Consider the following 22,743-nt stretch of genomic DNA (forward strand, 5'->3'; position numbering starts at 1 on the left):
GTGTGTGTGTGTGTGTGTAAAGGAGCATCAAATTGCTGTGAAAGCACTGTAGCTCCTTCTAATCTTTTTTCCCCTAATTCATTTCATTTTTCTCAGCTCCATCTTTCCCCTATTACAGTGGTACCTCTGGTTACGAACTTAATTCGTTCCGGAGGTCCGTTCTTAACCTGAAACTGTTCTTAACCTGAAGCACCACTTTAGCTAATGGGGCCTCCTGCTGCTGCCACCCCACAATTTCTGTTCTCATCCTGAGGTAACGTTCTTAACCCGAGGAACTACTTCCCTGTTAGCAGAGTCTGTAACCCAAAGTGTTTGTAACCCGAGGTACCACTGTATAGCTATTTTTCTCCCCTAGGCTATTTTTTAAAAATGACTGCAAACAAGCTTTGCCACATTTTGTGTGGACAGGAAGACCAGACAGCACTGAGTTAAGTGTGCAATGAATGTGGGGATTTGTGAGCATAGTTGTGTCTTGGATTATGACTAAGGTTTCTCAATGCTTATTTACTGTGTTTATCTTTTATTTGTTGTTCATTTTTATCCTGCCCGCCCTTCAAGGAGTTCAAGAAAGCATATATCTCCGCTCCCCATTCCCATCGGGACTCAGGTCTGGAACCCTGGAAAGTCATTGCTGGTGTAGATGAGCAATCGGGTAAGAGCAGAACTTGTGGTTATCCGGAAGCTTTTTAATGTCTGATGTTTTATTGTATTTTTAATATTTTGTTGGAGGCCGCCCAGAGTGGCTGGGGAAACCCAGCCAGATGGGCGGTGTATAAGTAATTTATTATTATTATTATTATTATTATTATTATTATTATTATTATTATTATTAAAAGATTCAGGACAGGAAAAAGAAAGCAGCACATAGTTAATTATGTACATCATTGTCACAGGATGCAGTGATGGCCAAAAGACAAATTCATGAAGGATAAGACTATAAGGATAGATATCAATGATGGCAATTCTCTGCCTGCCTGGTTGGAGACTATATGCTTCTGAACACCAGTTTCTGGAAAACACAGGAGGGGAGAGTTCACTTGTGCACAGATCCTGCTCTCAGGTTTTCCAAAGGCATCTGGTTGGCCATTGCTTTTATGTTTTTACCAGACTATTGTTTTCTGCGCTTTTCTGCAATTTGTATATACCCAACCAGAGCTGTAGCTGGAGGGGGCGGGGCTAGCCAGGAACGCCCTCCCATCTGATGTCAAGGAAATAAACAACTATCTGACTTTTAGAAGACATCTGAAGGCAGCCCTGTTTAGGGAAGTTTTAAATGTTTGATGTTTTGTTGCTTTTTTATTATTATCATTATTAATATTCCCTTGGGAGCCGCCCAGAGTGGCTGAGGAAACCCAGCCAGATGGGAAGGGTATAAATAAATTATTATTATTATTATTATTATTATTATTATTATTATTATTATGCCCTGGGTGAAGCCTCCAGAGGGGCACCATTGAGGCTCCCAGCCTGTGTGAGTGTGTGCGCAAACACACATAGGGGACAGCCAAACTGGGTCTTTGACCCGGGTGAAATAAGGCCTACTTTGGCCTCTGACCAAACTCTAATAAAGTCCCACATTCTAGCCCCCTGCTACACCGCGCTGACTCTATGACAGACCCGAAGCTCTATTTGCATCCCCCTTTCTGCAAACATTCCTCATGCAATTCATTCTTAGCGGGGCAAATATGCGTGACATTGGGATTTGCAAGTTGCCTGCCTGAGATTTCTGAGGAAACAGATATGCTACTATAAATTTGTTTCCAGCAAAAATCACTTAGCGGCGCAGCGAAACCACTGAGCAGCAATCTGCCACAGGGAGACTCTGACCAGTCATGGCTAGCCGAGCTATATTTGAATATTCTCCAGGGATGCTTCGCAACACACTGAGTGAAAATAACTTGCGGAAACTAGTTGCTGACTGTTTGTGCAGACCAAACCTTTGGCGACACCAATCTTATTCCCTTTATGAAATATGTATGCATATGTGTTCATGCACCACACACACATGCGCACATGCCTCCAAGAGATCTGCTCCATGCTCGCTCTTATTCAGAGTCCATATGAATCTTAAATAGGGTTGCCTGCTTCGCTCACCTAGAAGTCCCCAATTTCAACCCAACATATCCAGGCAGTGCTGGAAGTAAATCCTGTCTGAAATCCTGTATCACATCAAACCAGTGTGAAGTCTATATTGTGCTATCAGTTTTGTAATTTTTGACATGGCAATATATTGTGAATCATGGGGTTTGTGTGTGTGTGTGATGCAAAGATCATGACGCAGGGGAAACGGTTAAGCCAGCTGATGCCACAACTTACCAGTAGTTCCATCCTTATTTGAGACATTGTGATAGATCGGTATAGCGTGATGTTTTGTTGTTGTTGTCGTTTAGTCGTTTAGTCATGTCCGCCTCTTCGTGACCCCCTGGACCAGAGCACGCCAGGCACTCCTGTCTTCCACTGCCTGCCGCAGTTTGGTCAAACTCATGCTGGTAGCTTTGACAACACTGTCCAACCATCTCGTCCTCCATCGTCCCCTTCTCCTTGTGCCCTCCATCTTTCCCAACATCAGGGTCTTTTCCAGGGAGTCTTCTCTTCTCATGAGGTGGCCAAAGTATTGGAGTCTCAGCTTCAGGATCTGTCCTTCCAGTGAGCACTCAGGGCTGATTTCCTTCAGAATGGAGAGGTTTGATCTTCTTGCAGTCCATGGGACTCTCAAGAGTCTCCTCCAGCACCAGAATTCAAAAGCATCCATTCTTCGGCGATCAGCTTTCTTTATGGTCCAGCTCTCACTTCCATACATCACTACTGGGAAAACCATAGCTTATTCACAAAGTTGAAAACCAGATACAGTCATACCTCGGGTTACAGACGCTTCAGGTTGCGTTTTTTTGGGTTGCGGACCTCCGAAACCCGGAAGTACCGGAACGGGTTACTTCCGGTTTTCAGCGGTTGCGTATGCGCAGAAGCGCTAAATCGCACTTTGTGCATGTGCAGAAGCACCGAATTGCAACCTGTGTCACTGCGGGTTGCGGGCGCTGCGGGTTGCGAACGTACATCCCGCATGGATCACGTTTGCAACCCGAGCATCCACTGTATCGCCCATTCCTTCTGCAGAGCCACTGCCAGTCAGCATAGACCTGGAACAGGAATCCTGTGGCTTTCCAGGCATTTGTTGAACTACAATTCCCATCATCCTTGACCATTGGCTATGTTGGCTGAGGATGATGGGGGCTGGAGTCCCAACAACATTGGAGAGTTCTGGGTTTCCCACCTTCTGCACTATGAGGTATGGTATCGGACTAAATGTTTGTCCATAGACTGAGCGTACATAACCATGCAGGAAATGACCTCTGTATCTCCCGTCTCCTTTTGATGTGGGTCCTCCTCTTTCTTCGTCCACAAATTTTTTAGTGATCTAAAGCCTCCTGAAAGGGGGGAAGGGGGAACCACCTCAGTATTTATCAATGCTATTTTCTTTAATTGTATATGTCATTTGTTCTTCAAAGGCAAAAGTTTCGCATCTACATAATTCCTGGCACAGCCCTGGAAGGGCTTCGTTTAAATGTCTTCCCTCTGCATATTTTTCGCTCGATGGTGCTTTGTTTTTTTTATTCATCACTGAGGAAACGTCAGATTTACCCATGTTTAATAGCATTTATTAGTCCCTTTCCACCTTGCTCAGCATTCCTCCGCCAATTGGATCCTGTCTGTGGTTATTTGCATAAACAGCAGCAGCTTTGTTCTAATATGATTTATGTATCGCTTCTGAATCCTATCAATGCCTATTCCTCATTTCTCATCACAGCTGTGTAGGCACCATATATATTCAACCAGGCAGGAAGAGAAAGAGGAGAGAAAAGGTAAAAGGGGTGAGGATTTGGAAGCCACAATATCGCAGAGCTGATTTACTTCCCGTCACTTAGCATTTCCATCAATGGAAGCAAAGTGTTTATTTACATTATAATCTTCCTTGTCATCTTATTTCAGTGTGCAGGTCACCGCATCCTTGCCCTTTTAGTAACATCAGCAGAAGGATATTGGCCCCTGTGTGTGCAGGTAAATGGGGCATTCTGCTAGGGAAGGGGCAGAAATTTGATTTGGTTCGCATTTTAATGGGAAACTACCTAATTTGCACCTCTCACACCGGTCTGCAAATGGCAACACAGCTATTCTTAAAATCACACGATTGTAGATTGTGCTCTGCTACGATTGTTTGCCATTGGGGTGGGCTAACAGTTAAAGGTGGACGTGGGTGGCGCTGTGGGTTAAACCACAGAGCCTAGGACTTGCCGATCAGAAGGTCGGCGGTTCGAATCTCCGCGACGGGGTGAGCTCCCATTGCTCGGTCCCTGCTCCTGCCCACCTAGCAATTCGAAAGCATGTCAAAGTGCAAGTAGATAAATAGGTACCACTCTGGCAGGAAGGTAAATGGCGTTTCCATGCGCTGTTCTGGTTCGCCAGAAGCGGCTTAGTCATGATGGCCACAGGACCCAGAAGCTGGACGCCGGCTCCCTTGGCCAATAAAGCGAGATGAGTGCCGCAACCCCAGAGTCAGCCACGACTGGACCTAATGGTCAGGGGTCCCTTTACCTTTACCTAACAGGTAAAGGGGGGAGCAGCAGTGGATGATTTGGGGCTCTCAAATTTCAGGAGCACCCTGTGCGGCGCTAAAATTCAGTGCCCCTTGCCCCCTACATCATTGTCGCTGTGCCCTCTGCAGCGCCAGAAGCCAGTGCTGCCAAACTAGTCATGCTACCCTAAAACAACCTCTAGATCCAGCCACCTCTGGCTATAACAGGGCTCATGACTCCACTCAAGATTACATTTTTGTAAGTCTTGCAAAAATTTGTATATTAAAACAAATGTGGGTTTATTGGGAGCAACACACACTAAAACACTGATGACTTCTCATGTGTTCTTTTTAAAGTGTTCAGGGGAGAGTGTTCTAAATCTAAAATGTCCTTACGTTGCTTCCCTGTTTTAGTGCCTCAAAGCTTCAGCTAGTTTCTTACTAGAAGAAGGCATCTTGAAAGCAGCAGGAACTGTTTCCAGCTTTTTGTGGGCAGCATGATCTCAATAAAAGATTAGTGTATTAGTGTAGGAGGGAAAAAGTGAGTCTTATAGAGCAAAAAATACGGTACCTGCAAGGGAGATATTTCAGCTAGAAGGTATGGGTCAGATAATGCTGGCAACATTCCCACTCCCTCCTAAGGCTGCTGTTAAAGGCTCAGGAGCAAGTGAGGCTGTGTGTGTGTCTGTCTGTGTGTGTTTAAATCCTTTTATCATACAACCCAGTGTTCAGAGGAGGATGTTCCAGATTGACATGTTTTCCACTCTGTTCATGTTATCTTCAAAACACCCCTGTGAGGTAGGCTAGGCTGAGAGACAGCGACTGCCCTAAGTTCACCCAGGGAGCTTCAGAGCTGAGTGGAGTTTTGAACCCCAGGCTCCAAGGTCCTAGTTCAAAATACTCTCACCGCTGGCTCTTTCCAGAAGGTTCTCCATCCAGATGACAGAGAACCAGCTCCACCACCAACCTTTAGAAGGCACCTGAAGGCAGTCCTGTGTATAGGGAAGATTTTAAAATGTTTAATGCTTTATTACGTTTTTATATGTTGGAAGCCACCCAGAGTAGATGGGGCAACCCAGTCAGAGGGGCGGGGTAATAATAATAATAATAATAATAATAATAATAATAATAATGGAATAGAACATCCCTATTTTCATCAGAGAAATATTGGAGGGTATGTACTTGTGCTGTCCTCTAGCCTCATGAATGTGCAATAGAAAGGACCAAGCAACAAGAAGAAAACGTTGTCTGTGTTTGCTGGTTACAAGGTTTTTTCCTAAAAGAAGGGAAAGTTTATTAATTTGTGGTGTATTTTTTTAAAAAAAGTTTGCTGTTATTTACACCTCTAAAGATGAGAACCCACATCACAGAACGCTTAGGAAGTTCTAAGTGGGAACAAGCATATAATCAGTTCTAAAGTACAAACCAGGTGAAAATAATTAAAATATGAAGACTGCCCCCGCTTGAAAATCCAGGTTGCATATGGTTTCACGGTGACTATTGGATGGCATTCCATCTCTACCAGTGTTGCCATCTTACAAGGAAAGTCTCCATTAATTAAAAAACTAAAAAGCTGCCAATTCTTTCACTCCACAATTAAAAAGCCAGCCAATAAATAACCTTACAGGTATGAAGGAACTGGGAGCGCCAGTGCCAGATTTACGTATAAGCTAAACAAGCTATAGCTTAGGGCCCCACTCTCTTGGGGGCCCCCAAAAAAATTAAAGAGGAAAAAACTGGATGTACATTTCCAAAATAGAAGATAAAAAACAAAATTAAATAAATAAAACAAAACCTACATATAGCAACAGTGTTTTGTGTTGTGTAGGCTCTTATGATGTAAGTAATGGGCCTTTGTGTTTCTGAAGGAACTTTTGTTATTGCCAAATGCCAATGTGTTTGCATTATTAAGTTTGTTATGAATAAAAAAGCACTTTTAGTTAGAGCTTAATAATTATTTCACTATCAATATACTTCTTAATTGTATTTCAGTCCAGCAATTACTTTAATAAAATACATATCTAGATACCTACTAGGTCCATAAATTACCATATATATAGCATATATTCAACACAAAAAACAGGGAGAATTTGTTGTTGACAAAGGACAGCTGGACATATAAAGGGCCCCATTACCTTCAGTAGCTTAGGACCTCTTCAAACCTAAATCCAGCCCTACTTGCAACCAGTGCTTTTTTCTAAAAGAATGCTTGGGGCTACTCTCATTTTGACTCAAGAAAATTTCATAGTTCACCATTTCATAGTTCAAACTGAGAAAAACAAATACAGTAAATGAACCAAAGTACAAAGATCCACAAAATGTTTAGGGGGGTCTGCGTACCCCTGCGTACCCCAGAAAAAAGTGCACTGCTTGCGACAGCTAGGAAGTAAACAGTCAAAAGGACATTGCCCTTTGGAAAAGAACCCCACCAATGTTATTTTGCTTAGCCTCAGCCCCATTCACCCGCAGGATTCACACAGTGACAAGGATTTTTGTTTTAGAAGAACACGCGCCAACATCTGGGCGAGGCGAGCCGTCTGCGCGCTTTGGACGTGGCCGCGGATGGGCACCAGGGGGCGCTGCCGAACAAGCCTCTCTCCGCCGGACGCCGCCCGGGCCAAGGGTTACGGGGCGGGGAAGGAGCCGCTTCGCCCGGAGTCGCCTTTGCAACGCGGCACATGAGAGCGGCGGCCGTGCAGAGACTCATGAAGGTCTTCGTGACGCGGAGGATCCCCCCGGAGGGGCTGGCGGCCTTGAGCCGGGCCGGAGAGTAAGTGGGCTGGCGGGGAGACGGGCTGGGGGTGCAAGGGAGAAACTCCCCTCCCCTTCTCCCCTTGGGAAGGTCGCCCGGCTGCTCCCCGGACTCTGCCTGCCCTGTTCACGCACGTGTGAACCCCTCTTTCCTTCTCTTGCGTGTGCACCTTTGGGAAATCGTGTGTGTGTTTGTGGCTTCTTGTTTGCTGCTGTCGCTTTTTTGTATTGTTATGGACGACCTTTGTTACGTTGTGCCTATGTATTCCCCCCCCCCATATTGTAAGCCGCCTCGAGCGTGCTTTGAACTGTGGAAAGGCAGCCTGCAAAAATAAAATGGTGGGCGGGCGGCTTACTAAGCAAAGCAGGCCTGTCTGTAGCATTAGAGCAGGGATAAGAAACTTGCAGCCCTTCAGAGGTTGCATGCATCCCAGCCAGCATGCCCAATACATAGCTGTCAACTTACAGATTTGAAAATAAGGGACCAGCAGCCTCAAAAACAAGGGATCAGCAGCCAAAATAAGGGACTTTGCTTAACTTATACAGAAATCCGCCACTGATGGAGCCCTGCTGCTTTGGCTGCCACTGACTGTGTTTTGCAGGGGGTTGGACTAGATGTTCCTAAGGGTCTACAACTCCCACCAAAGAAGAGGGGCAGACAAAACGGATGAACGACGTCGAGATGGCAAAGCTTACAGGCAGAATTAGAAACCAGGAAGAGGACCTCTTTAGTAAAGAATGGGGGAAGTTTATAATTTATTTGAAAAGCTATTGCAAAGATTGGTAGGATTGACAGAAAACTTGTAGTAAAAATTTGAACTATGGACAGACAAATCATTTATAAAAATAGAGTTCTGAAAGGGATGCAGAGGGGGAAATCACTACATTAAGATGCCGCACTGGCTGGAGGGGATGCTAAGCAGCACGTCGGGGCTGCTGTCGTCTTGGAGCAAGGAGTTCCATCGGCCCTTCCCCGCCCGAGAGAGAGGGAGGGAGGGAGACTCTCGCCCACGCTGCCCGCAAACCCGGCATGAGACGGTTGTGGTGCCACGGCAGCCGTTGAAGCGCCCCCTTTTGCGTCCCTCCCCATCCCCTCCTCTTCCTCCTCCCTCAGGCCGCCTCCTCAGCCGCCACCGCTGCCACCTCTGGCTTCCCCTGGCAGCGCGGCGCAAGTCTCGCAAGAGAGGGGCTGCCTGCCCACCTGCCGCCACCCGTCTCCTCACGACGCCCCTGAGGGGGAAAAGGGAGAGACGGGGACGCGGCAGCCCGTGCGCACTCTCTCTCCCTCTCTCACGGCGGAGGACCCCAAGACACTGCTTCCCTCAGAGCCGGGCGAGCATGAAACCCTGGAAATTTAAGGGACATCATCAATCCGGACAGAAGCGGGAAACAGAGCTGGGATAAGGGAGTTTCCCGCCAAATAAGGGACGGTTGACAGCTATGGAAATCGTGTGTGTGTGTGTTTGAGGCTTTTTGATGTTTTGTTTGCTGCTGTCGCTTTTTTGTATCTAGAACTCGGTTATGATTTATGGTTGCGCATCTTTTAAATGTTTTATTTATTGTTTAGGACGACCTTTGTTACGTTGTGACTATGTATCCCCCCCCCCCCGTATTATAAGCCACCTCGAGCGAGGTTTGAGCTGTGGAAACGCGGCCTGCAAAAATAAAATGGTGGGTGGGCGGCTTACTAAGCAAAGCAGGCCTGTCTGTAGCATTAGAGCAGGGATAAGAAACTTGCAGCCCTTCAGAGGTTGCATGCGTCCCAGCCAGCATGCCCAATAGTCGCAGACAACGGGATCGATGGTCCCAACAGCAGTTGCAGGGCCGTTGCTTTTCCATCCCTGCATTGGACCCAGGGTGCATATATAGTTGTCGTTTAGTCGTGTCCAACTCTTCGTGACCCCCTGGACCAGAGCACGCCAGACGTTCCTGTCTTCCACTGCCTCCCGCAGTTTGGTCAAACTCATGCTGGTAGCTTCGAGAACACTATCCAACCATCTCGTCCTCTGTCGTTCCCTTCTCCTTGTGCCCTCCATCTTTCCCAACATCAAGGTCTTTTCCAGGGAGTCTTCTCTTCTCATGAGGTGGCCAAAGTATTGGAGCCTCAGCTTCAGGATCTGTCCTTCCAGTGAGCACTCAGGGCTGATTTCCTTCAGAATGGAGAGGTTTGATCTTCTTGCAGTCCATGGGACTCTCAAGAGTCTCCTCCAGCACCAGAATTCAAAAGGATCAATTCTTCGGTGATCAGACTTCTTTATGGTCCAGCTCTCAGTCCAGATAAAGTGGGTACCATCTCCTGACACCATACTTAATAACAGTATTGAAAGTGCATACGCACAAACACGCAAGCACACACACACACATATATAAACATCTACATTTTTATCCCAAAAAATTAAAATAAACCCGTATCTCCTGATGAATAGCATTTGGACTATAATGTAACTTAAACAGAAAACTATCTTTAGAAAGATTTTCCCTCCAAAAGCATTTTATTTTTAAAAAAATCCAATTTATATTAAAAAAAAACAATTTTTCAAAAATCTGATTTAAATTTAAAAAATCCTATTTTTAATTTTAAAAAAACACATTGATTTTTATCCGCCCTGCCTTGGAGTAATTTTGTCTGTTTAAACTGTTATTTGTGCTGACCAGCTGACTACATTCAAATAAGACTGCCATTGTTCCAGGCCAGCTAATGGTTAATCATTTGTGCAAACCAGGAGACTAAAATTGGCTGGGATCAGTATCTAGGCCATAACTTGTGGTCACTATTGATGCTTCCCCTCCGCGCCACCCCTGGGGTGGGTGGCCTTGCTTCTGTGTCCTGCCGCATCACATGGTGATGTGAATCCCCTACCCCTAATCCCCCCTCCCACACATGCTGGAGAGGGGTGGGTGTTTCTCATGCTGCCCTGGGCCACATGAAAGACCTCATTGCCCACTCCACAAATCCTCCACATGCCTGGCAACTCAGGGCAGTGGAGGAGGAGGAGGAGGAGATCTGGCTGAAAACTTCAGCAAGCAGCCGTTGTGGAAGTGGAACAGCTGGGCACCTACCTGCCAACTGTCCTCACCTCCCTGCTTGCTGGTTCTCTCTTCACATGCTGCTGCCCATTTCATTTTTAAAAATTTCTTCATTTGGTTTTTCAGATTAAAATTTTACAGTCACAAATCCAACATAAAAACAAGATTGCAAGGAATCTCTTGGACTTACCTCTTCCCCTTTGTGGCTCCTCTTGTTAATCATTTCCTCCTGCATCTTTTATGATAATCTAAATCTTTTATCTCTCCACTGTATCCAAAATTCACCATTAAACTACAAGTGTTATTCCAATCCTACTAATGGTTTTAACTGTTTACAATGGTCTTTAAGATACAGTGGTACCTCAGGTTAAGTATTTAATTCGTTCCGGAGGTCTGTTCTTAACCTGAAGCACCACTTTAGCTAATGGGGCCTCCTGCTGCCGCCGCGCTGCCGGAGCACGATTTCTGTTCTCATCCTGAAGCAAAGTTCTTAACCTGAAGCACTATTTCTGGGTTAGCAGAGTCTGTAACCTGAAGCGTATGTAACCTGAGGTATCACTGTAAGTTATAAATTTTTCCGCATTCCTTATTAAAATTTGTTCTTCCTGATTTCTGATTCTTCCAGTCATCTTAGCCATTTTGGCATAATCCATCAACTTGATCTGCCATTTTTCTCTGGTAGGGACCTTATCTTCTTTCCATCTCTGGGTCAATAACATCTGCACAGCTGTCGTCACATTCGTAAATAGTCTTTTCTGCTCCCTTAGGATTTCGGCACCTAAAAGGAAGTCTTCAGGTTTTTTAAAGAAACGGTTATTTAAAACATTTTTTTCAACTCATTATATATCATTTCCCAAAATTCTTTTACTACCTTACATTTCCACCACATGTGATAAAAGGTGCCTTCTTTTTCCTTACACTTCCAGCATGCATTTGACCCTGTTTTGTACATTTTTGCTAATTTACTAGCAGTTAAATACCAACGGCACATAATTTTCATCTAATTTTCTTTCAACGTGTAACATGCTGTGAATTTTAAATCCCAATTCCGTAACTTCTTCCATGCTGCAAGTTGTATATTACACCCAAAGTCTCTTGCCCAACTGCTGCCCATTTCAAGGAGCGCTGGGTTCTTCTGTGTCCACACATTGCCTGGGCAGTGGTGGACCTTGGCGTCTCACATTTCAGCAGTGACTTGTGCAAAGCCAAAATTGGGCCAGTCTCTCTGCTATCAGCAGCAGCCTGAGGTCACAAAGGGCATTATTTCTCCCTTCAGTGTTGCAGCAAGGTCACAAGCGGCAGTTTTCCTTTCTCTCGGCAGGCAGCAAAAGCAGGGGCATGTGGGCACACTGTTTCTCTCTGAGTAGATAGAAGCGGGTGCATCTGGACACGGCCCCTTTCTCACTGAGGTAGGCATATGCAGGAGGATTTGGGCAGAGTATTTTTCTTTCCAAAGTGGGCAGAGGTAGTGTGTGGCCGCTGGAAACCAATGGGAGGTGCTGTTTTATTTGCTAAAAAATGCAAACACCCATTTCCACAGCCTTCGCCTTTTTGAAATGTTAAAGGGAGTGTGGGATAGTTTCCTACTGAATTATAGCAACCTTCCTCAGCATGAAGAGTCGCGGGTGGCGCTGTGGGTTAAACCACAGAGCCTAGGACTTGCCGATCAGAAGGTTGGCGGTTCGAATCCCCGTGACGGGGTGAGCTCCCGTTGCTCGGTCCCTGCTCCTGCCAAACTAGCAATTCAAAAGCATGTCAAAGTGCAAGTAGATAAATAGGTACCACTCCGGCGGGAAGGTAACGGCGTTTCCGTGCGCTGTTCTGGTTTGCCAGAAGCAGCTTAGTCATGCTGGCCACATGACCCGGAAGCTGTACGCCGGCTCCTTCGGCCAATAAAGCGAGATGAGCGCCGCAACCCCAGAGTTGGTCACGACTGGACATAATGGTCCTAATGGACCTTTACCTTTTTTCCTCAGCATGAGTGATATAATTTAATATCTTCATTCATCCCCTGTTACAATACACAACACTCCTGCAATAGAACAGCTTCCAGGTTAAGCAACTGGTGCCCAATCTTACTAAAGTTTGTCTTTGCCAATTAAAACTGAAGATCGAAAGTGGCGAAAGCTGTGCAGCCTCTAGTGCAGCGGTTCTCAACCTGTGGGTCCCCAGATGTTGTTGGACTACAACGCCCATCATCCCTGAGCTCTGGCCTTGCTAGCTAGGGGGTGATGCGAGTTGTAGTTCAACAACATCTGGGGACCCACAGGTTGAGAAAGGCTGCTCTAGCGCCTCGGGTCGACTTGTGGTCTGCTCTGTGTGATTCTGCCTTTCCTGCTTCCTCTGACGCTGCAGCGTCCAGCAATGGGATTCAGATGAACCAATCCCACAGTCGGAGTTGCTGGCGGGGCTGGCTGGCAAGGACGGGCTCCTGTGCCTCTTGTCTGACCGGATTGACAAGGAAGTCCTGGATGCTGCAGGTGAGACCTCGGGTGGGAGCTCAACGGAATGGTGTCAGAGTGGGCTGTAGAAACATTAACACGGCCAGTGACTTGCCGATCCATGTGACAACCTGGGCAGGGAAAGTTATTGGCTGCTCCCCAGATACTGGTGCGAATGCAGACCAAAGCCCTGCGCCTGTATAAAGCTGAAGTTGGTGCCTAATTCTTTTCAAGAGGTAGAACTGGAATAAACTCATGGGACTGGCATCAACCCCAGCCTCATTCTTCTTCTTATCTCCTTTTGGTGAAGGTTTGCATTCAGCTCCTCAGGATTATCTGGCCAAACAGTCTGTATCTGGGGGGAAAGTTCCACGGGCCAAATGTTCTCTTAAATCCCATTTTTATACTGTGTTTGTATCTGTGGGTTGTTGTTACCCCACTGATTAATTTGGGTGTGTGGATAATCCTCAGTGCAATACAGTGATACCTTAGTTCTCAAACTTAATCCGTTCTAGAAGTCCATTCCAAAACCAAAGCGTTCCAAAACCAAGGCACGCTTTCCCATAGAAAGTAATGCAAAATGGATTAATCCGTTCCAGACTTTTAAAAACAACCCTAAAACAGCAATTTAACATGAATTTTACGATCTACCGAGACCATCGATCCAGGAAATGAAAGCAATAAACATATGTACTGCAGTCACACAGTTAATGAATCAGTACCTGAACTAGGTTCCATAAAAACAAAAAAAAGAGCCACAAAAACGCAAAATAAATAGCAAAAACAGACAGACACTCAAACCGGAAGCGTAACACTCAAAATGGAGCACATTCAGCTTCTGAGTAAGTTCGCAAACCAGAACCCTTACTTCTGGGTTTGCAGTGTGTGGGTTCCAAGTTGTTTGAGTACCAAGGCTTTTGAGAACCAAGGTACCACTGTATTTTATTGATCAATTGCACAGATTAATGAATGAAAGCTCACAGCTTTTTAATGGCTCAAAAGCTAGGTTTCCATTCATAGCTGGCATTCTTTTGTTATTTTGTTTCTTTTCAAGCAGGACGTTTGAAACCTCATCAAAAAATCGCCTTCTTCATTTCTCTGTGTTTATTAGTAACCAGACAAAAGCCTTGACAAGTCCGTTGCTGCCAACTGCATTAGCTTTTAATGCTTTCTGAAGCTGGTAGGAGCTTTGGTGTTTGAGGTGGGCACTTCACTGCTTTTCTCTGCCAACTAGCTGTTGGGAATCTCAGGTGAGATATCCACGCAGTGCAAGTTGCTCCCAGTACCAGTCACCACATGGAAGAAGCTTAAGGTCCAAATAGTTTACTGTTGCAGAAGATAAGGCTCACTAAAACAGTTCTGAATATACAGATACAGATACAGATACAAGTACAAAATATTTCCATTGCTCCAATTGAACTCCAGCAATTCAAGATGTAACACTGGACAATTAACACCAACAGACTGACGACTCGCAGACTAATTGCAGACTAACAGACTGATGGTCATTAATCATAGATATAGTTGGGTCACTGGGCCGTTACCATAGCAGTTGGCTTGACTGACCTTGCACCCATTATTAGCTCATCCTTGGGGTGATTTATGCACATTAAAGGAAATTAACCCCTTCTCATGCCTGGCTACTTCAACACTAGTTGCCTTCCTCTTAATGACCTTTTGTTCTGAGCATGTGGTCTTCATCTTTTTCAGGACCATCCCTGAAAGTAATCAGTACGTTGTCTGTGGGATATGACCATCTTGCCATTGAGGAAATAAAAAAGCGGTAAGACTCACATCTTTTTAAAGGTGATTCTTAGAGGCAAACTACATCTTATCATGACAGGGGGAAAACTAGTCAATAAGTGCCTTGTGGCTCAAAACACAGAAGATCTGACTGCTTCTTTTAAATTCTAGTGGGATCCGTGTGGGATACACGCCGGACATCTTGACAGATGCCACCGCTGAACTCACAGTAGCTTTGCTCCTAGCAACATCCCGCAGGCTGCCAGAATCTGTGGAGGAAGTGAAGAAGTGAGTGTCCAAAGTGGTATTTATGGGACTTCCACACCACACTGATTGGACTGCTTGGAGGGGGTGGTCATGTCCTATTTTGTCTTTTAGCCTCATTCAGCATATTAAAAAAGGCAACTGTGGCTCACAGGAAAGTAGGAAGGTGGCTTAATCAAAGTCAGATGGTTAGTCTGTCTAGTTGAGTGTTGTCTACTCTGAATGATAGTTCTCCAGGGTTTTAGGTGGGCTTCTTGGGCACCCTACCTGGAAATGCCACTTACCTTTTACATGCAAAGAAGATCCTCTACTTGCTTCACAGAAACTGTGGATGCACTTATACAACTATTGCTGGACTGTCCTAAGGAGGAGCTCCTAGTGTACACACACACACACACACACACACACACACACACACACACGAATTAAAAATCCATGGACATTGAAAACTAGTTGCCAGAAGGTGACAAAGTCCCCTGAACTTTGAGCTTCAAGCTATTTTGTCTTTGGCATCTGGTTTTATTTCCATTCAGCTATGCAAGCTGACACTTGCAGCAGAGTTCAGTTGCACTACAACTACAGTCTGAACCAGGTCCCCGAGGCTGAACTGTGAAGTGGAAAAACCCCAGTCCAAATCTTGCTTCTTGCCATGAACTCATCAGATAGCTGCATGCAACATCCTGAACTCTCAGCTTCACCCTGCAATATGAGGAGTAATAATAGTGACCTACATTACAGGGTTGTTGTATGGATGAATGAGAGTGTGTGCATGAAGTGTTGCTTTCCTTTAAAGCATTCTTAAAAGAGTATATAATAATCTTAGTTACAGTTGAATAAATGCTTTAGTTATATTGTGGTGACAGGGTGGTGCAAATCTAGCAAGGCAGTGTTCCCCAAACTTGGGTCTCCAGCTGTTTTCAGACTACAGTTCCCATCATCCCTGACCACTGGTCTTGCTAGCTAGGGACTATGGGAGTTGTAGTCCAAAAACAGCTGGAGACCCAAGTTTGGGAAACACTGGATCAAGGTATCTAAGTGTACGCTGCTGAACCACTGATATCTAGATGTGGGCTACTCAACTGGCAGAATTTAGCATCTATCCCTGGACATTGTAAGACAGATGTTGGTTCCAGTGCCCATTTGATATTTGTCTGTTATTTTCCGGAGTCCACCCACCTGATACAGGGAGAGAGAGTAGAGAATGGGATTAGGCCTGAAATCATTGTGGGCCTTGCAAGATAAAGGGTGGATCAAAATTTTTAAAGCAGGATTTCTTCCTTTGTCTAAGGTAACAAGATAACAGTGTCTGTGGTTGTCATTGTCTACAGCTGCTCATTTCTGGAATTTTAGCTAAGAGCCTGTTTAGCCAATGCAGCTTTTTCTTGCCATTACATTAATGCTTGTCTGCTACGCTCTGGGGCTGTTCCCATTGTAATTTGGTGTCCTCTTCGCAGTGGTGGCTGGACCACATGGAAACCCCTCTGGATGTGTGGCTATGGACTTTCTAACAGCACCGTTGGGATTATAGGGCTAGGAAGAATAGGTAAGCTGAGTTCTACATTCATTCTCAGCCTGCCCTTCCACAGCTGGTTTGACCACCATGTCTTTGCAAGGTAGGTAGGTTGAGAGAGAAACAAGCATTACACACGTGTCTAGGTCAAAACCTCAAGTCGCCACCCTGAAGGAGGTATCTGCTGCATCTGTGTGGAGACATTTAACTGCACAATCTCTGCAGAATTGAGCATCTGAGATTAGGCTCAGGTTATCAGTCCTAAAGCTTGTACTGTTCACTTTATCGCAACGTGGACTTTCTACTATTGATTGTCTCTTTGAACAAATATCCATGACCCCAAAAGGAGTTGTGCAGTGTTTGATGTTGTCTTTCTCACATACCCGACTTTTGAGATATATGGTGCCATAAGTGCCTTTAGTGCAGCCATTGCCGTCGCCCTTTCAACATAGAGCTGCTGGTAGCCTGCCCATTCTTCTGCCCATTGGCATAATAATTCACTGGGAAGAGCAGGAGCTTAAGTTCTGCTCATGGCTCGTCTGCCAATGGACCAACTGGGGAACTGGAGAAACTGAGTTCAGAATAGTTGTGGCCTCTAACCTGGAAAGATTTCATTCCACACTCTGGGTAATAGTGCAACCCTAGATGTGTTTACTGAGAAGGAAGTCCCATTGTATTCAGTGTAGCTTACTCTGAGGTATGGCTGGGACTGCAGCCATGGGGCAGTTTTCAGTAGCCAAACGATTTGGAAGCCGGACACTGAAAACCCAGAATTGCTTCCGTTTTTGAATGCGCCTCGGAAGTTGAACGGCTTCAGCTGCATGTTTTTCCATTTTTTCAATGGATTTTGTCAACCGCCCATTGACCCTTGATTTTTGAACGTTTCAGAAGTCAAACAGCCTTCTGGAACAGATTACGTTCGAAAACCAAAGTTTTACTGTACACAGTTTGTGTGTAACCATGTGGCAAAGTTATCCTATTGTCAAAGGGTAAGATTTTAACCATGGATCAGGTATGCAGGTGTGGTAAAATGATTGTATCTACCCCGATTTACCAATTTTTCTCATCTGCTTCTCTATCTGAGAATGCTCAAGTGCTAAGTTTTGATTTGGGCATTCAGTGTTAAAGAAAGCCTCTGATTATGTGAATTTTGCATGTACCTTTGAAGTGCTAACACCATTTTCAGAAGCCCCATTTCTCTGTCTTGAAGGATGAAACATCCTTGCCTAGCGAGTGATGTGATATCCTTTGGTTCCTCATGTTTCTAGGGCAGGCTGTAGCACATCGTCTGAAGCCATTTGGAGTCAAGAAGTTTTTGTATGCAGGACGTCACCCCAAACCTGAAGCTGCTATGGAACTGAAAGCCGAGTTTGGTGAGAGTTCTGTCTTCGGATTAGTGGAATTTCTTTATGTGTGTTCAATACTACATCCCGCCCCCCATTGATGCGGAGTAGAAAACTGAAGTTGAAGTCCTATCAGTGGCTCCTGGGCACAATGGAGGCTATTCACTGCCTCCATAGGTCCAAGGCAGCATGCTTCTGAATACTTGTTGCTTGAAACTGTAGCAGAGAAAGTGCCCTTATGCTGAGGTCCTGCTTGCAGGCTCCTCTCAGGCATCTGGGTGTCCACTGTGAGAACAGAACATTGGAACTAGATGGACCAGGGGCCTGATCCAGTATGGCTTTTTGTAAGTCACTTCAGTGAGGGAGGAAAAAATCTCTGAAATGAGAAGACTTGGTGTTATGTTGGTTGAAAAGAGGATTCACTCAATTCCTGCAAATGAGAACGATTGTTTCAGTTTGACAAAACCTTAAGATTTATTTGTTCCTGTTCCCGGTGACCATAGTTAAAAGTGAGGAGTATACATCCCTTCGTGAATCAGGGCTATGCACCCCACCTCCTAAGTCATTTGGTCATGCAAGCATTGCCAAAGCAGGGACCCAGCCATCACCAGTTAACCTTAGTCTCGCTTAGAGAACAGCAATTCCCGTCTGGAGACATGCTGTTTACAATGAGACGTACCGACTGCTGCACCGCAAGTAAAGAGTCAATATGGAACAAACATGGCAGCCACATGCACCTTACACAGGCATGTTTTGGAAGATCAGTAGATCAGTCATCCATCCCTTCAGGCAAAGTACAGCACAAACTGGATGGTTGTTAGGTTTTTGTTCAGAGCAGTTCAGAGCCCAGAGTGCCACGTAGTTCAATGAGTCAAACAGGATCCTTTTGAAAGAACAGAATACTTGGATATGCACACATTGCTGTACATCATCGTCCTCATGGTGTTGGGGAGAACAGTACACTCTGAAAACAGAAATAGGGCAATTCCTCCCAGTTGACTTGGCTCATATGAATGCCGCAACAGGCTTCAAGGAGTGCCAACAGCATAATTGTGCAGACTCAAGCATGCCTGAATCATCCCTGCTCTCCTGACTCTATTCAGAAGGACCCTTGCTGTTTTGGTGAATAGGAAAAGCTAGTGAAAGTAGGTAAACCTCTTAGACAGACCACAGTGAGTTTCCTCTTTCTTTCTTTTCTCCAGTGCCCCTTGCCAAGCTAGCGGAAGAGTCGGACTTTGTCATTGTGACATGTTCTCTGACACCAGACACTCAGGGGATGTGCAATCGGGACTTCTTTTGCAAGATGAAGAAGACGTCTGTGTTCATCAACACAAGCAGGTAAAACCAGATGTGGCCCAGAGTGGAGGCTGGGAATCGGGGGCACATCCCCCAAGACAATGCCAAGTCCCAGTGCTACTGCATAGCATGACTGAAGTAACATGACAGTATGGAGGAGCGTGAGCCTAGATTTGCAACATACCCTTGTCTATCACAAGTTTTTTAAAATGCACAAATCATTCCCCCTCCCCGTTTTAATTAAGGTCCTCCACCGCGTCCAAATCTCTTCACTGTACGATGAACACATGGCAGTACAAGACGCCACATCTTCCCTCACAGCTGTGCTTCCTTTATGAGACATTTGCCCTGGTTTTGTAAAGAAGCAGCACTTGTGGAAATAAGCTTTCCATATTCACAACACTTAACTAGCTGGATCTCTCTTGAGGTCTATCACTATCCAGGCCTGCACCACTCAAAACTAATATTCTGCAGTCCTTCCCTTAGACAAGACATTCATTGCTCCTGTGAGTGCTGTATATTGCTCAGTCTATCTAAAAACCGGTTGCCTAGCTCCATACCTATGCATTTCTAAAGCAGCAAACACCAGCCAAAATAGGAAACTTAGCATGTACAATATCAGCAGGTTGTATTCTGCATAGCGCGAAGGTCCCATCAGTTCAAGCATTTCTGTTTGCCTGACATAACAGTCTCCCCCCGCCCCGCCCCCGCCAAGAAGCTTGGGTGCAGTGAGAGGAGGGGTGAAGTCTCATTGCACTAGCACGAATCATTGCGCTGTCTTCTGTTAGTGCAATAAGTCAAATAATAAGCAAATGACCCTGGGAGTCATTTAATCCTTAGCACTATTTCTGTGTCACTGCTGCTTGCACTGATTGGGGGAAGCTGCCCCCCCCATACAATTTCCTAGAGTACCAGAGTGATGGGGGATGCAGCCCAGCAAAGCAGCACCCTTGCCGCTTCAGGCAAGGCATAAACAGTGTGGTAGTATTAAGCTGTCAAGAAAAGCCACAATCCATATTTCCCCAGTGAGAGTCTTGTTGAATTATTTACTGCAGCTTGCAATGTAGGCTCAATAACACCTTCACGCCCGTTTTCTCCCTTTGCTCTGTTAGGGGCACTGTTGTCAATCAAAAGGACCTATACGAAGCTTTAGTCAATGGCCACATCGCAGCAGCGGGCTTGGATGTTACAACCCCAGAACCTCTGCCTACTGATAATCCGCTTCTTTGCCTCAAGAACTGTGGTAAGCTGACTTAATTTCATAGAATCGTAGAGTTGGAAGGGACCCAAAGGGTCATCTAGCCCAACCCCCTGCAATGCAGGAATCTCCGCTAAAGACTTAATGTGTACATGGCTATTTCTGCACCGTCTCCTCCTGGGGAATTAACGGCTGCCTTTCAGAAGCAGACAGGTGCTGCTTAAGTCTCACTTGCACTGAGCCGGCAAGGCTCAATAGCAAGCAGAGGTTTTTCCTTGTGGAAATGTGTCAAAAGAACATCTTTGCAACTATAAGGGCTAGAAACTTGTGGGTCGTTCTTTTCTAAATTGGGAGTTGTTCTTAAAAGAAATCTATGCCTGCTACATCCTGTGGCATTTCTATACTCTCTCCCACGATGTTGCCCTAAGTATGTGCATGGGTAAAGCAAGAAATAAAATGCAGAGGGCATCCTCTGAATTTTGCACTCCTGCTCCTTTCCGCAAGGCAGGCATCTTTGGGGCTGTAATTGGATTGGCATGCCCTGCAAAAGACAGATAATATATTTAAACACTGATCTAACAGAGATGGGGCCCTGGAAATAGAATACAGAGGGAATGGGTTGGCTTGAGCAAGTGATTTCATGAATCAAGATATAGTATCTGATAAAACGATATATTCATGAACTAGTGATTACAAGTCGATAAATACTGGCTCGTTTCCTAAATTGCTTCCCCCCCCCCCCGTGTCTTGAGCAGTAATTTTGCCTCATATTGGAAGCGCCACCTACGCCACAAGGAATGCCATGTCAGTGTTGGCTGCCAACAATCTTCTGGCTGGACTGAAAGGAGAAAGCATGCCAAGCGAACTCAAGCTGTGAGAAGCAAGACTGGAAGAGTGTTGAAGGATTTTTTACTTTTTGCCCCAAATGGATATTAAATGGGACAAACTGTCTTTCAAATAAAGCATTAAAACAGTGGCAGACTTTTGTGTATTATAGCAAAAGGTTCCAGTTCACACCTATTTTTTAAAAGCAATACTCTATATCTTATACAAAGTAATTAAGATGCTGTGTACTGGTATGTTTTCTACAACCGTTCAACCAGAAGCAAACAGAAAGCAGGAGACTGAAAATAATGAGCTTCTCCCCCTGCCCCCTCCTATAGTGGCCTCTACTGCTGGAAGTTATTTTGTCATAGGCTTCAGTGGGGGAGCTGTTACCATGACCTGTTTTAAAAGGACTTCCAGGCTTCCCCAACTGTAGCCAATCCACAAATTACTGAGAACTGATGGTTTCTCATCCTGCCTTATTGATATTTGATGAAATGTCCAGCTGTCATGCAGTTTTTACACTGTGTTCAGCCCTCTGCCAACCCCAAACAGCTTCTTTGGTCCCTGAGGCCTCAATGCAACTTGAGTTCCGTCCAAATGACAACTTCCCCACTCTCAGAAGCAGAACTGGGTGTGTTCTGTTGCTGCCAAAAGGTTTGCAGTGAAAATCAATGCATTATTACAGTATAGATGCGTGTTACAGTTTTGATCATGCACAGGCCTAAAACAAGAGCAAGTTGTCAGACTTTAAACTCTTATCTTAAAGCATCTACATCTTAATTTTTTAAAATGAATGTTGGGGATGCCGTAGAGCAGGCATGGCAAACTCGGCCCTCCAGATGTTTTGGGACTACAATTCCCATCATCCCTGACCACTGGTCCTGTTAGCTAGGGATGATGGGAGTTGTAGTCCCAAAACATCTGGAGGGCCGAGTTTGGGGATGCCTGCCACAGAGAGAAAAATCACTGTAATTTACTTGAAATAGTAAGATTGCCTACAGTTGCTGAGGATGGATTCCTTGTGGGGAAGCACACTTTTACAAAGTTGTCTTTAAACTGCCATATACAGTAATTCTTGTTGTTAGGTCTAAACGGGGTGGTACCCTCCCACACATTTTATCTCTCTCTCTCCCATCCACCCCTCAAACCATAATTCCACTGTCGAAGTCAATCAAGTCGCTTGCTTCAAGCGCACTATCTGCTTCTGCCTCCTGCTAGTACCCACACCAATTTCTGTGGCTCACCTCTTTCTCTCCCCCCCCCCCCCGGAAAAAGCCTGCCCTCTGTGTAATAGCCTCTGCCACGCGCAGTTCCAAAGCATTCCCCCAAAATGGATGTGTATCTGTTTTCAACAGCCTGAACTTAAAAGGAGGGTGCGAGTGCTCTCCTACTTGTTGAGGCTCTGGAAACCAAACTCGGAAGCTCTGCCCCCTACAAAGATGTGCAGAGAGTCATGGATGGTTTTCAGTGGTAAGACAATGGCACTCTGCACTTGGTGTAATGGCACGCGTTCCTAAAAAAAAAAAAAAAAAAGGACCATATGAGTCCTATTGTGAGGAAAACAGCAAAATTAAAAACTGTGGCCCTACCACATCAAAATGTTACTAGCCACCACTGACTTTTAATATTAAAATGCACATTAAAGAAGGAAAAAAGTATTTGAAAGTGGTACCATAAATTCAGACGAGCTTGACCAGCAGCACCTGAAAAGGCAACTTCCACTGTCAAAGGACTTACAAGAATGCCTTTTGAAATAACAACAGTAGACGGAT

The 22,743-nt window shown here is 45.2% G+C and overlaps 1 protein-coding gene and 1 long non-coding RNA gene across 3 annotated transcripts; one reads left to right on the forward strand and one right to left on the reverse strand.

Annotated features, from left to right (window-relative positions):
- Positions 1-625: 625 nt before the first annotated feature.
- On the forward strand, positions 626-21,119 carry GRHPR (glyoxylate and hydroxypyruvate reductase). Of its 2 annotated transcripts, XM_053370546.1 has the most exons (11): positions 626-652; positions 3,988-4,056; positions 7,075-7,340; positions 12,704-12,828; positions 14,500-14,572; positions 14,704-14,820; positions 16,251-16,339; positions 17,575-17,679; positions 18,852-18,987; positions 20,058-20,188; positions 20,899-21,119. In XM_053370546.1, exons 1-11 carry the CDS (start codon positions 641-643, stop codon positions 21,018-21,020), a joined length of 1,245 nt encoding a protein of 414 aa, XP_053226521.1. In that variant the 5' UTR covers positions 626-640; the 3' UTR covers positions 21,021-21,119. The 2 variants fall into 2 exon arrangements, with proteins under 2 accessions (XP_053226521.1, XP_053226523.1); XM_053370548.1 differs by lacking the exon at positions 3,988-4,056.
- LOC128404717 (uncharacterized) lies at positions 18,105-22,376 on the reverse strand. Its single transcript, XR_008328154.1, has 2 exons — positions 21,428-22,376; positions 18,105-21,389 (listed from the first exon to the last, which is right to left on the reverse strand). It is a non-coding gene; the product is annotated as an uncharacterized LOC128404717 (long non-coding RNA).
- Between the last annotated feature and the right edge of the window lie 367 nt (positions 22,377-22,743).

This window comes from Podarcis raffonei, chromosome 17, assembly GCF_027172205.1.
Source record: "Podarcis raffonei isolate rPodRaf1 chromosome 17, rPodRaf1.pri, whole genome shotgun sequence".
Classification (NCBI taxonomy): Eukaryota; Metazoa; Chordata; class Lepidosauria; order Squamata; family Lacertidae; genus Podarcis; species Podarcis raffonei.